This window comes from Dendronephthya gigantea, unplaced genomic scaffold (genome assembly GCF_004324835.1).
Source record: "Dendronephthya gigantea isolate DGI-Jeju-01 unplaced genomic scaffold, DenGig_1.0 000027F, whole genome shotgun sequence".
Classification (NCBI taxonomy): Eukaryota; Metazoa; Cnidaria; class Anthozoa; order Malacalcyonacea; family Nephtheidae; genus Dendronephthya; species Dendronephthya gigantea.
Genome location: NW_021163037.1, coordinates 705574 through 720495, shown reverse-complemented (window position 1 = coordinate 720495; position 14922 = coordinate 705574). Strand labels below are relative to the sequence as shown.

Below are 14922 nucleotides of genomic sequence, written 5' to 3'. Positions count from 1 at the left end.
GTGAGAGGGGGGCGGGGCATAAACAAATTGTTCCTAACTAGAAATTGTTAATTTAAAGATGCGGAGTTCGTAGGGGTAACATAACACTAATGTTGTGGAAACACATTGAATTTTTTACGAGGTCACGTTTTTTTTCACCCTGAGTTCGAGCAACTTTAATTACTGGTGTTGTAGATTTGCATAACCACACAGCGTGCGCACAGCCCAGGAAAGCTCTGCCAAAGCCATTGACATATAAACTGCATTGCTATTTCCGCCTTAAAACACGTGAGATGGTTGCGAAACGCCTAAGTCTAAGATGTCCTAATTATAAATTTCGCTTCGCACGTACGATCGATAAGTCCGGTGTTGTGGTCATACCGTTTCATTCGTAGACATAGAGATAGAGATAGAGATAGAACAATAATTTCACACTTCGTATTTCACAACTTCAAATATATAGTTGGAATTATGCATAGTTTCTATAAAATATTATACAGTGGAATTTTGAATGGCTGCATGTATACATTAGTTATACTAAACAAGTTAAAGTGCTTTGCTGGATACAGACTACAGTGCAACAATGCTTCTCTTTTATTAATTACTGACCGCCATTGGCGTGCATTAGGCATTAATAACGTTTCCAATTTCCATATCGTATTTTATCAACTCTCGAAAACTATAGTTTATTGACTCCCGCTATTGTTTTTTCTCTATAATTTATATTATAGTATTTTTTTATGTCGACAGAACTTTCATAATAATATTGTAATACTTACAGGGAATATAAATAATAATAATACAGGGAACGATGGCTTTCTTTGTTTGCACTAGATATTACAAAGTTAGATTATGTAAACATAACAGATTTATATGAGATGAGTATATATGGCGTATTAATATATTACCGAGATTAAACCGTCAAACCATATTATATCAAGAGTTTCATTTGCCGAAATGATTATACGTATATCAAGAATGCCGGTTTCTAACCGTCGATATTAAAAGCGTTTCAGGCCAAAACAATGTTGCCCTGACTCGCGAGTGAAAATCAATTAACCACATGTATTTTGAGCGCGTAATTTAATAAATTACCTCAAGTTACCTCTATTTCATCGAATCAGCCCAGTTTTCATTTTGTCGTCATTGTCCTGATCAAGTTATTCTCGCCGATGTGAAATAGTGCGAATATATTTTTGTAACCGCCTCGATTGACAGCACATTCCATTGAAATGTACGTGGATGCAGATGTAACAGCGTTTTATCTAATATTGACTACTTCAATGCACTTTTGATCAATTAGAAAATATTGGCAATATGGCCATTCTATAACGGTCATAAATTTATAACTGACATTGGCTACAAACGTCTTTTTTCACACTCAGTAATCCAGTTCCATGCAGTACCGAAGTAATCGCCAAAAATATTCGCAAGATTGAATCGCGATTCTTCAATCTTCATGCAGAATCTCGTCGGGCTAAGAATCGCGTTACTTTGAACGAATGACTCTTTTCAACACCTCAAAAAATACACACGTTGCAATTTCAACTTCGTTGCTCGTGAATACAGAATGAGAATTGAATATGATTTGTGTCATCCTCACTTCCATTCGAATCGATGTTCACATCTCAAAACCAATTTAAAGTTGTTGCGTCAAATACCGATCAATTACCATCTGACTCATAACTTCGACTGCCCTTCTACATAGTAGTTCGCTTCGGTTTTACGCGGGGACCGGGGTGGTTGTCATGGAAACAGTGAAAGACTGTGCCAAATTAAAATCATGCTTAAATTAAGATATTTCAATTGAAAGCAGATGGCTTATAATTGCGCTTCCTCGATAATTTGTCATGTTCCCATTCTCTCTGAATTAATATTGAATGAACCTTCCCCCCACACACGTCGTGAGAGCTCGAGTACTTTACTTCGTACGGATGTCGACTGGTATGAGACGGTGTACCGAGCATAAATCACATACAACAGACGATTGTTGGCATTTTATTTTAAGGTTTGTATCTGTTTATTTTTCGTGATTAGCAGAACAGGTGACCGAAGGCGATAGCACCGCTGGGGGAATTTATTAAAATCGGTAGCGTCGCGATGCCGGACCGTTAGACAAGCATGCCATCTCAGCAGCAAGCGCTCGCTTTGCGGCCGCGTTTAAGAATCAGTACTTTTAGCGATCGTAACAACAATTCCGACATTTTAGCTTGCATACACCAGTCGCTTTATCACTTAACACTTCGCATGTGTTGACGGGTGCAATTTCGCAAGCAAAACAACCTGATGTCTCTTTTTAATCCTTTCGTAAATTGAGCAGATTAGAGAAGGATGTGATACACACACGCTCGCGCGATTCAATGCGTTTAATTACTTTCTCATCCGAGCTGCGGTCTTCAGTATTTTCACAAGTCATCGCCCTCGTCACTGACGTAATTATAGAAATTTGCCGGCATTTAGAGGCAATCTAGCCCTCTGCGAGGTAATTTTCAACTGAGGAGTGCTTACATACTGGCCGCCGCTCGTTTAAACAACTCAAATCGTCACTGCATGGTCTCGCGACCAATCGCCGATATTTCTGACAATGATATGATTTACTTTTCACTAACTGGAGAGCAACGCATCGCGCGGATGAGCAGAGATACGAGTTCTCGCGTTGCTTACAAAGAACCAGGCAACATCGTGACAACCGAAGTATGTATTTTGTTCTTTTATTCAATTAAGACTAGCCATTGTGAGGATTTATTGGATCTGCCTACATGTGCAAGCCAAATGTACGTCATTAAAGAGTCCGTCTTTGATTTAGGTTTTAAGATATGGAAGAGACGTTTATACCATGCCGCTGCTAGATAAACCTTAGCGTTAATGTGTATAATATCAAGATTTAAGACTTAGACAGCTATTGTTTTATCTTATATGTGTATATCAGTTTGCAATGGAAAATACGCATGCACTGATTGCTATTCATGCAATCATGAACCCAAACTAGGCACAACTTAACGTTATACCGACATGTATGCGCTCGCGTTTTCTCTGCATTTCAACTTTCGATTGCCTGTAAGATTTTACGGCTTTCATCAGAACCCTGAGCGCTTCTTACAATGGGAAGAACCATTCATATCTATTATCTTTATTATGCAGTACATGCCATATAGCATATGGCATATGGAAGTCTCCGAAATGTATGTCGACACCCGGCATGATTAAGGCCTTGGTGATAATAGTTCAACTTGCTCTAAAACTTGTTTTAAAACTCGCCGTTCAATACAATCTTCCGTGTGTTCTTCCGTGCCAATCTTCTTCTTTCCATGAACTCATTTCTATATATACGTTTCCGAGAACACAAAATAATCCCCACGCTTCAGTACTATTTGACAAAAATGCATGCATGACAAATTCAATTTTTTTATTTACACCACTTCTAGCCGGTTTTCCACTAGCGATATTTTTCGCGCCAGGCGACAATTTACTTTTGTTCCAGAGCTCTCAACTGCAACCATCTGGAAAAAATTGCTCGAATACAAAGGAGTAAAGTCGCTTCGCGCGAAAAATATCGCTAGTGGAAAACCGCGACTTAAGCTTTTGAAACTTATATAACCGAGCGTATTTTATTAAACATGCTTATATTAGAAAAGCCAGCCATTGTATACAGTAATTAGTATGTCTACGATATTCATGTGTATAGCTTCTATAACACAATAGCGGGTGGATTGTTTTGTCTACTTTTTCATTGCAAATTAATCCATCCTTGAAGCCATCCTATGTATACCACTAATATGTATACTAATATATCTGTACATATAATGTTCGCCGTTTTTCCAAATTTTTGATCCATCCTTTTTTAGTAGAATCTTTCCTTTCTGTTAGCTATAAGTCATCATTTTTCGGGCCATGCATTGCAAAATATAATTGCAAATTTTCAATATAAACAGCGTTGCCCGAACTTAGGTTTCAGGGCCCGTTTTTCAAAGCTAGTTTAGCGCTAACCCTGCAGGGTTAAATTTTAATAAGTTATGTGCTTCTGAACCACTGTTTGTTTTAAAACTTTAGAAAATATAACTTCTATCGGTCCAGAAAATATTTATGAAAAAAGATATTCAACTTTGTAAACAAGCGACTAACCGGTTTAAACGATCGGCCCCAGGTCGACTACCTAACCTCGCTAATTTTTACATACATCCTAGTTAGATTGTATGTTTAATACTTTCACTCTCCATCCTCGATGCCGCAAAACGTTCCTCACTTTATAGTATAGTATCGCTGGGTATAGCCGCGGGTCCATGGCAAGGATATAGGAGGTGTCTAGTTTGCCGACTCGACCCATGCAGTCTAGGGCCGCTATTTTGTGTGTTCTCGATGCATGCATGGAAACGTTTCATAGACTTGTGCTGGACAACCACGTGGTACGCATTAACAGGACAATATTGGGGATTATATGGCTATATTCAGTGTAGTTGTGATCTTATAGCTGTTCATCTTTGAGATAACCAACATTCACCTGTTTTCCATTGAGGGTCATCTCGTGGAGGTTCATTTTATGTGTCAAAAATCTGGGCCTTCTATATTTCTCCTTGAGCTTGACTGAAAACGACGGTCGAATTGATATTTATGCTGCGTGACAGTCAATAAATTTCGCCTGTAGCCTTTCATAAGAAGATTGACTTTGAGTTCAATAGACAATCACCAGACTATACTTAATACTATATAATTATTGCGGGTGAAAACACTGAAAAGATGCGTGTGCATAATGCATATGCTCACTTAGTAAACACAACAGGACTTCTATAGTTAAAACAAATTGGTAAACCTTTATTGTATCCTTAGAATTCGTGTATCCTTAGAACATCCAGTCTTAAAAACGTCACGAACCACGGTAATTTTTTTCATTTGTGTAGCATGGTATGAATCCCTTGATATGGGCAGCCGGTCGTGGACACACAACCGTGGTAGAGGAGTTACTTAACGCTGGTGCCAATCCAGATTCATACGACAAGGTAATCATTCAAACTAGGCATACCTGCATCTTCATGATAATTTCATAACTGTTGTTTCTCGTGTTTTTACGTTAGTATGGCACGTCAGCTCTGGTTTGGGCAGCTCGCAAAGGACATATTGATGTTATGAAAGCGCTCTTGGAAAAGAATGCTGACGTCAACAAGCCTGGAAGTGTAAGTATGCTGTCGCATCATAGGACGTTGCATGTGCAGCAGGTATATAGTGTATATATAAGGCATATTCTTCGACATGAGCGTCACTGATTTCGTGTTCTCTCTGCCAATCGACAGCCACCATCTTAATTCTATAGTGTAAAAACAGTACACATGCAGCAGCGGTTCGCACTACATCGACAATCTTTTTGCAAAGTACAACCGTAAACACAGCACACCGCATATCTAATATCTTGGTGAACCAACCTCGTACCCAGGGTTCTATTTCCTGGGTAAGAGGTCACTGATAAACCATATTATAACTAAACAACAGCACGGTACATCGTATAACCGCTTTGGTTTTGCTTCTAGTAGCGTATTCCAATTCTCTTTTACAGAATGGCTGGACCCCATTGATAATGGCAGTCAAAGGAGGTTTTGAACAAGCTGTAACGGTTTTGCTTGAAAAGGGTGCCGATGTTAACTACCTTGATCAGGTTCGTGATTTTGATTTGATTTTCGTCTCTACTAAACGATTCAATTGATGCATGTTCTCACTATAGTTTTCTTGTGTACACGGCATGTTGCGATTATTTAGTTCTTTTCCCGTTTTCCGATATTGCTATCCTTTTAATTTTCATATTTAGAACAACAATTCCGCGTTGGTGTGGGCGGTGAAGCAAGGTCATACTGGTATTGTTCGAAATCTAACCAATCATGGAGCGTTTATCAATATTCGGGACAAGGTAAGGATAGTTTAATCTTTTTTATTTGCTATCCTGCTTCTAGTTAAGAGCGAACTACAGGGGCTGGTTGTTCTACTGGAACTACTGGGAGCTGGATTACATCGCTATCCATCGGATAGTGTGGTTTTCCCTACAAAAATATATATAAATGAATAATCAGGCGTTCTGGTTGTAACCAGCCTGTTGTATATCGAGAATTGTGCGTGTTTAAAAAGAGAAGGCTTGTCGGTTACAAAATGAATGTATAAAATCATTTTTGTTTTCACCAGGAAGGTCTGCCATTGCTAATTACTGCATGCAAAGATGGAAATGTAGAGATTGTGCGCATTTTGTTGGAAAATTATGCAGATATCGAGGCAGGGGATCTGGTAAGTTTGTCACGTGTGCCATACCGAAAATAGCTATGACCGGTATTTCGGATATGCCTATCGCTATTTTCTTTTTTTAGTGGCGTATTAATTGCTATTTTCGGAAGGGGAGAATATTCATATATTCATGTTAACAGACTGTAAAAACAATTGATCATGTGTAAACATCTATGAATATAAGAGTATGTCCCTCCCACTCAATTATCGATGCTTGCTTCGCCACTGCGTTATTAGCCATTTCCTAATCGAGCAGGCTACTGGGTCCGGTCGCGAAACGCAGAGCATCTATGGATTGTTCAGAGAGACAGGAAATATAAGTCTGAAATCATTTGTCCCTCCAAACAGTCCATGGATCTTTTGCGGTTCGCGACTAGACCCAGTGCCCTGCTTGATTGGGAAACGGCTAATTACCAGGACGTTTTTCTTACAAACATATTTTCGACATGAAATAGAGTAAGGTTATAAAAACAATTCATTCACGGCGTCTATACTCAAAGACCGCGTGTACTCGCAGCAATAGTTAATATTGTGACACCATCGACCCTAAAGTGGTACCGTCGACTGAATAAATCTCCTGATTCATAAGAACATTTTACACTTTGGTGCGATTTTCTTCTTTTGATAGATACGAATAAGTGAATTAGGCTAAATTAATTACGGAATCAAATACAGAACATTCGTGCAGAACGTATTACTCGTTCACATCTATCAAAAGAGGAAAATTGCACATAAAATTGCACCAAAAATCGGTAGTGTAAACGGGCCAATAGAAAATCTGACTTATCATTTTTCAGGGACACTAGGTTGGCCGGTTGAGTGAGAAAAAAATGCATTTCAATTAACTTCTTTGGTATAGGCTGGCAAGACTGCGTTATGGTATGCCGTGGAAAGTGACCATACTGCCGTCGTGAAAGAGCTTTTGGAGTTTGGAGCTTTTACAGAATCCCGACGAAAAGTAAGTTTCTAATCATCATCTGACGTTGCAAAAATATACTACTTTTCCTTATACGGTTTGCTGAAATTTAGATTTGAACCACTGAGTTGATTGCATTGAAACCTAGTTCTTGCGATCTTTCGTCTGTTGGCGCGGAACTTGAACACGCGTGGATTTTCGAGCCATACCTGCCCGTATGCTTTTATATTTATAAAAACTGCATGCAAAGCTAATGTGGCTTTGGTTTTAACTTCTTATCGCTATTGCTATTCAGAGGCTTATCTGACTTCGCACACTTTTGAGAAACCGCTTTTATCGCTTGTAATGAAGTCGGCATATATAGATCGAAAGTGGCCAAGTTTAAACTGAATTGCCATGCTACATAAAAATAGCATTCCACAACGAACGAGAATGCCCTTCTGACATGCCATTGTGGAAATCCGTTCAACGAGCTTTTATGTTTGCTTTCGGCAACTACTGTCTCCAATGTGCCAAAAGTCTCTCGAAAATAGAAACCTAATCTTTTAGACTTCATACCGAATTCTTACAAAACAGCCAAACTGTAATTGAAACTGATATCGCTAACCCGAGATTAAGCGAAGCGTGAAATATTGGATCATAGCTTCATTTCATGAAACCAAACAAGCACAAGATTTGTCTAACAACTGTATGCCACTGACAGAATAGTGGTTTTTACTTATTTCATTACCTCAAAATCATCACTATTAATCTAATCCTAAGCGCTTATGGGTGCATGACATCATGCATAATTGTCATAATTGGTTTTTGAAATGAATGCGGGGGTTCCCACAAGCCTTTGTTCAATTACCTGCAATATTTGCAAGAATTTCAAGGGAGTCACGTTTCGCTTGCTTGGCCTGTTGTACAGCGAGGAAAAAGTCCGCGTATTAGCTTCAACCAGGTAATTCATGATCATTCCCCTCGACTAGCTTTACCGCTACGCACGGGTTTTTTCGCCAGTAGTTCAACGTCTTTCCGTTTTTTTGCTGCGAATGCTGCATAGCTTGTCAAATATATTCACTTCGAGTGGGAGCATTCGCTAAAAAGGTCTGACAGATGAGCGTATATCGCGTTAGATTTTCGTCGATTTGTGCCAAATTGATTTGCCTTTTTGTATGTAGGATGGAGAGACGCCATTATTACTTGCTGTAAAGAAACGCCATACGGAGATTACGTCGTTATTGTTGGAGAAAAATGCTGACTTATCTGTCAGTAACAAGGTAAGTTTGAAGAGGGATCAAAGATGTAGAGTTGACATTTAGGCATTGCTAAATGATGTAATGACATTAGTAAAGCTAACATTGTGACTTCGAATGATTGTATTGTGAAATAGACATTGTTATTGCACTTCATGAAACTTGTCATCATTAACTTAAATGTTTAAGTATTAAAGATGCATAACAGCAAACAGTGTGTTTGGTAACGCGTATATTAATATTTTCAATATCTAAACTATAGGCCTATATAAGTTTTACAGGCAGATTTACAAACGTCAATTGGTAAAAGTCGTCAAAATTGATCTGTTTCGGCTGGCATGCAGGAATCCCTCATGGGCCCATTGACAAAATTAATAGACTGAGATCATTAGACTGAATTACCCGCAACTCTTAGCAACAAGACAACTGTATGCTTTTATGCGTTTTTGACATCCTAATGTCATGATAGCATGAGGTCATTTCAAGCCCAATCCGGGGGGAGAATTTTGAGGGGTTTACAGAACGTATATGAACTTTGTAACATTGTCATTGTTATAAGAGAACCACTGAATTATCAAAATACAACAATTCATATTTCAGAGAAATCACAGAAAATAACAATGACTAAATACACAAAGTAGTAACTCTAAACATTTAAGTTTTGTCTAACTTTCTTCTATACTTCCGTCATCAAAGTATGGTCGAAGGTTTTAGAATTTGATACAAAAACCTTTATTTTCGGAGTTAGCTACCAGTCACAATTTTGTCCTATATGTAGCTGAAGTTATATATGTCGGTTGCAACTCAATTTCTATAATCGTAAGCTTCTACATGAAATCCAGGGAATGAAGTTTGTCAAATACACATGCAGTGTTTCTTTCATTCATCCTCAAGTTTTTCCGAATCATAAAGTTTGAATTGATTTGACTGAAATGGTTATGCAAGAAAAGAAAATGATTTACTCGTACACTCGGCAAGCCCAAGTCAATGTTATATAAATTCAGGGCAAGCTGAACACCAATTAATCCAATTAGGATCCAGAGAAACAGTTAAACGTGCATTTACTGTTATTACCCCTTGCATATATTTTCATCGCTTCAGACAGACACACGTATACATAATTGCATCAATACGAGTTCTTTTAGTGAGACAAATTGTTGATGCTGTTGCCGAGAATTTGGCTAATTTAGTGCACGCCAGGTTTCATAAAAATTCAAGACATGTAAAATCCGGACATTCTTTAAATTGGAGTTCCTCATTTTACGAGTGGAAGCGATGCGCTGAAACCGCTGTGAACCACCCCCCCCTGTAGGGTTTTCCCTTTATATATTACATTTAACATAATTCTAACTCAAATTTAACACCGATTGTTGCAATTTGGCTTCGTCAGTTACACTTAGTTGTTATATTTTTACGGTCATTAAAACAACTCCTAAGTCAAAAAAGGAAGACGTCTGTGCAAAACAGTGCGTTAATCGAGTCATAACTGAAAACAATAATGTCAAAATTCGGGAAGAGATCAAAATAAGCCCCATGCTGGCATGTCAGGTATATTCCTTTCTACCTCCGCAGCATATTGGAAAATAATATTGTAAAATTCGACATGCTGGCAGCATACGGTGTTCTTCTGGCTTTGTACAGTTGTACTCGCGATATACAGTATGCATTTTGCACTTTTACGAACAATATTGTTTAAGAGAGCATATCATAAGCCATTGTGCTGTCTTTCAAAGTACATGCGGTGAGAGGGTGCGAAAAAATAGACGTTTTAACAATAGCACAAACGCATTTGAAATTGTATTGCTGATAGTATTGTGACTTGCACAAAGGTAGTAAATTTTGATTAGAGTTCTCACTGACTTCTTTCACAATGGATCAGTTCGAAGTCCGGATATCATATTGATAACAGCAATATGCTCTTAATGTTGCAAAATAAATTGCGTGGGTTATAGAAATTAACAAACTTCTCTTCGTTGTTGGCATAACTTGTGTTTGGCAAAGTACTGTAAAAAATGTAAATATTTAAATAAGAAAAGGATGCATGAAAGCTGCTGGTCAACATTTGTCGGTTTCAAAATTTCATTTTACTAAACCAATTTTTGAACCTGTCGAAAGCCCGTCGTCACAGGGCTTAGGGAAATAATTAGTGGAACTGTTTGTTATACGGTGTAATTTACTGAGGGTTTAATGCTGAATTCTTAGATCATCTTTTAAAATAATATAGCTACTTTATCTGCCCATGAAAGTGGTTTGAATTAGGGATGGGTGGTAGTTTTTTTGAGACTGGCCGAAATCGAAATGTTATTCTTTCGTTTGCGAAACACAATGATGTTACCGCTCGCTTATAGACGTCAGAGTCACGCATGCCCAGAATACCACGTCATGTCAAACAGGCCGCGATTTTGCTCGCCAGTATTTATGTATGCTGCCGATTCCCATGAGGTTGGCAATTATTTGCTGGGAAAACGTAAACCGTTGGCAAACTAGGTGATATTGTTTTCTGACATTGCCTCGTCGTGTTTCTCTCTGGGTGGGTAAACAAGAAAACAATTCATTTGCGAATCAAATTAGGCTTCCGCAACAATGTTTACACGGGTGCCAAAACAATGAAATATCTTTTGTATCGTGTCAGTTTGTAGGTTTAATTAACACTTGAAAATTGATGATATTTCCATCGAAACGTAAGATGTGTGAAGTTTATGGCTTGTTAGAGATCTCATTACCCGGCAAAAATATAACGTCATTATACGACTGTTACTGCATGTGTGCACAGTTATTTATTTTGCGTTTTTTTAATTTTAGTTAACTGTAGATTTATAGTTCGATTTCCTTTTTTGCAGAAGGGAGACACTGCTTTACACATCGCTGTTCGTAGTCGATATCGACGCATAGCTGAAATAATTATAAAAGATCCACGAAGTGCTCGATTGCTGTATCAAACTAATAGGGCCGGCGAGACACCATACCGAATAGATCAACGACATAAGAAGAGCATCTTGAAACCTGTTCTAGGTTAGTTGCATGAACAATTAAATACTAAAAAGTTCAACATGATAGTTCACTAGAAATAACTTATTCGTTCTTGTTCATTCGACAGTCATATAACTTGGTTCCTAATCTTATCCCCCCCCCTAAATAAGACATTAGGGAGCTTTTGCAGTGAGTACGACTACGAGTACGAGATTCGTCATTCTCGCGCGTTGTTTGCTTACGCCATCAGCCAAAACTCGTAGTCGTTGGACTTTCGAGTACGAAATTTATCAAAAAACTCGTACTCAAAAGCTCGACGACTACGAGTTTTGACTGATGGCGTAAGCAAACAACGCGCGAGAATGACGAATCTCGTACTCATAGTCGTACTCGTAGTCACTGCTAAAGCTCCCAATTTCCTCTTTATGACGATATGGTTGATTAGTTTAAGTTGATAACTTTGAGTTTTGATGGGGCTAGCCTATGTATGTAACACAGTAACGCAACTCAAAGGGGTAATCAACTATCGTCATTGCACTGTTTAAAAGTAAATCATGGTGTCAATGGTTGATTAACATGCGCCATGGCTCTGCTGTGAAAATGCCAATTTTATGCAAACCTTCGTAGCTTAATTACTGCAAAATACAGACTCGTTCCCGATGGTATAAGACTATGTACTCACGCTCTCATTTGTCAAGAAGCTGTTGAAAACCCATAATCAGGGATAAATCTTCACTTTTAAATACTTTTGTGTGGAAGAAATGCTTGTAATCTAATCCTATCAAGCCACTTTGACAAGCCTGATTTTCGACTAAAACTTTATTTAACGGTAATTCTTTACTTTGTATTACCATTAATTTGTACAATATTTTCAACAGGTATGGCGGAAGATGATAAGCGTCAGACAGAGGAATTACTGGGTCACAATGTTTATGCAACCTCCTTAGCTGAATTGCTCTGTGAGCCTTCATTAGAGCTACCTCTTACTGTAGGGGTATATTCAAGATGGGGAAGTAGTAAAATACACTTCTTTAAACGGCTTCAACGTAAGTTTATGAGAAAGTTTGCTTTGCCCTATATATTTTGCACTATACATGCAGCTAGTTATAGAAATACGCGTGGGAATTGAGAATAACAACAAATAATATAGTGGGAAACAAACTAATGGTATTCCAAGTTTTAATTTCCCAAAGTGCTCTATAGAAAAAGTGTTCCCTATTTCTTACATAATACGACTCGTGCAGACTTCTTATTTCGTTTCGATGACAAATCAGTTCTCATTACGCGTACGCATGGACCAGTAGTCCAATCTCTTAAACTGGGTGAAAAATTTAAGTGTGCACATTACTTCGATTCGCCCTCAGCAAAAGATTTGTAATGTGCTATTAAACAATGTTTAAATTCTCTTTTCAACAGAGGAAATGCAAGAAATAACACAACAGGCGATTCGTCCAAGACTTCGTTTCACGTGCTTCGGAGTGCTGTCTTGTCTCTTTTTTTGCATATTAATTGGAATTGGTTTTTGCTCCTTGTTCAGCTGGATCGTTGGTGTTGCAGTTGGTTGTTCTTCGTTTATCCTTAGCCAATTGGTATTTTTCCTTATGTTGCTCTATGACAACCGGCTATACAATGACACAGAGTCCTCGTGGGTGAGCCAATATTTTTGCCGATTCTCTAATTATTTTTATTTGCTGTACCTCGTCGTGTTCTGTGCCCCGCCCACTGTCACATTCATGCGCACGTCGCTTCCGGTGCATTATGCCTTTGCCGATTTCAGTAAGCTTACACGAAGTAGCAGTGAGGCTACCGCACTCGTCAGCATGGTGGAGACGCTGAACGAGGTAATTGAAGGGAATTTCGGTTGTATTGTTTCACGGTTATACCGCGTCTTACGGCCTCCTATGGTCGAGTATGTTGGCCTGAAGCATTCCGAGCCACAATTTAAGAAATGTTGCTGCTGTATACCGAAACTTATTATATTTTTCTTCGTGTTGATGTGTGGTGCAGTTGCACTTGTTTTGTACACGGAAGTTGGATCCGACAGTGGTTCCCTTGTAGCTGGCCTACAGATATCAGGCGCGTGCGTAGTCGGCATCTCAATGATCATTCAAGCGACGACGTTTTGTTCCGTCGTCTACTCGTTGCTTTTCTCTCCGAAAAGACGAGTTTCCATTGTGGCGACTCAGTTAGGTCTCAAAGAGGAAGGATTTATACACGCGCTCAAACAGGAGGTGGAGTTACTGACTGAAATCGTTCTCGCCTTAGATGGCTTCAAGAAAATTCAAACCAGAATAATTTTATTCCTCGACGGACTTGAAAATTCGGAGCAACAAAAGGTGTTGCATTTGGTTGACTCCATAAACCTGTTGTTCACCGATCCGGACGCACCATTTATCAGCGTGATCGCGATAGATCCTCGCGTGATGGTGCGCGCGATTGAACAGAACTTCAGCAACGTTCTGCAGGATTCTCATATCACTGCGCTGGATTACTTGAAGAATATTATTCACCTTCCGGTGTTTTTACCTGAGCCGAAAACAAACTTCAGCGGCAATCTTCCTGACGCTCTGAGACTCTCCGTGGAGCAGTTGTTGCGTCATCGTAAGACGAGCGGATTTGATTTAGAATGGGAAGGAGAGAGTTTGGAATTATCGCCGTGTTCTGCGCGTGAGCATTCGAAGAGTAATGGGCTTCTATGCAACAGGCATAGTACTGTATTAACCTTAGACGATGGTGGTATTGGTGGTTGCCGTTTAAATCGTAGCATCGCCGATATCCATGGTGAAAAGCACGAGGAAACCCCAGATATGACACACGTTTTGGCTGAAAATGAAACGCTAACTCCTCTGGGCATACAGAGGTTGATACACACCACTTCCTTAAGTGGACGTTTGCTCCGTGCAAAGGGTCTGAACTTTCAGTGGAATGCTTTAGCATCGTGGGTGAGTTTGGTGGACTCTTGGCCCTACCGAGTTTCATGGTTGGTATTAATCATGGAGGAATTTATGAACGTTTTGCCAGATAATCTACCATTGAAGATATTATTTACGACCACTCAGACCTGGCTACCAAATTCAAGTGGATATGAGTACGCGATGGACAATGATGCGATGTATTTCGAGTCCTATCTGGGCAATCATTTTCCGGTTTTGAAGGTGGAGGATGTTAGAAAATTCCTAGCGGCAACCGTTAATTTGGACCCGGCTATCCGAAATCAACTTTCTCAAGGACTGCAAGCCCCTTCTAACAATACCTTGAATAATGTGGACATTGTTGGCAATGGTGGAGATGGGGTAAGTCGTGTTGCAATTGACCTAACCTTTGCTTTACTCCTTGGAAAATACCTTCTAAAATTCGCGCATTCTATAAAATCCAAATAATAAGGCTCCTGCATGTAACAGGCATGGTCGGGAAATTTGGCAAATTGTCTCTGATGTGATGATAATAGTTGTTTTCACGGCTTGACCATACACTAATGCATTTGAGATGTTGCTTATAAATATTTTAAAAGCGTGCTTGCCTGATTTGCAAAGTAATGTGTCTTCCTTTCAGCATGTCATG

At 39.1% G+C, this 14922-nt stretch overlaps 1 protein-coding gene across 5 annotated transcripts in view; it reads left to right on the top strand.

Moving 5' to 3' along the window:
- The window catches only part of LOC114523512 (kinase D-interacting substrate of 220 kDa B-like), a 36716-nt gene that overhangs the window by 10452 nt on the left and 11342 nt on the right, over positions 1 to 14922 (top strand). For 3 of the 5 annotated variants that reach the window (XM_028544463.1, XM_028544464.1, XM_028544462.1), the window contains exons 6-15: positions 4875 to 4973; positions 5049 to 5147; positions 5525 to 5623; positions 5774 to 5872; positions 6142 to 6240; positions 7097 to 7195; positions 8317 to 8415; positions 11232 to 11403; positions 12240 to 12407; positions 12778 to 14654. In XM_028544463.1, the coding sequence (XP_028400264.1) occupies positions 4875 to 4973; positions 5049 to 5147; positions 5525 to 5623; positions 5774 to 5872; positions 6142 to 6240; positions 7097 to 7195; positions 8317 to 8415; positions 11232 to 11403; positions 12240 to 12407; positions 12778 to 14654 (2910 nt within the window). Of the gene's footprint in view, positions 1 to 1853; positions 1988 to 2304; positions 2674 to 4874; positions 4974 to 5048; positions 5148 to 5524; positions 5624 to 5773; positions 5873 to 6141; positions 6241 to 7096; positions 7196 to 8316; positions 8416 to 11231; positions 11404 to 12239; positions 12408 to 12777; positions 14655 to 14922 lie in introns of those variants that run through there. The other 2 variants (XM_028544466.1, XM_028544465.1) reach the window with 2 other exon arrangements.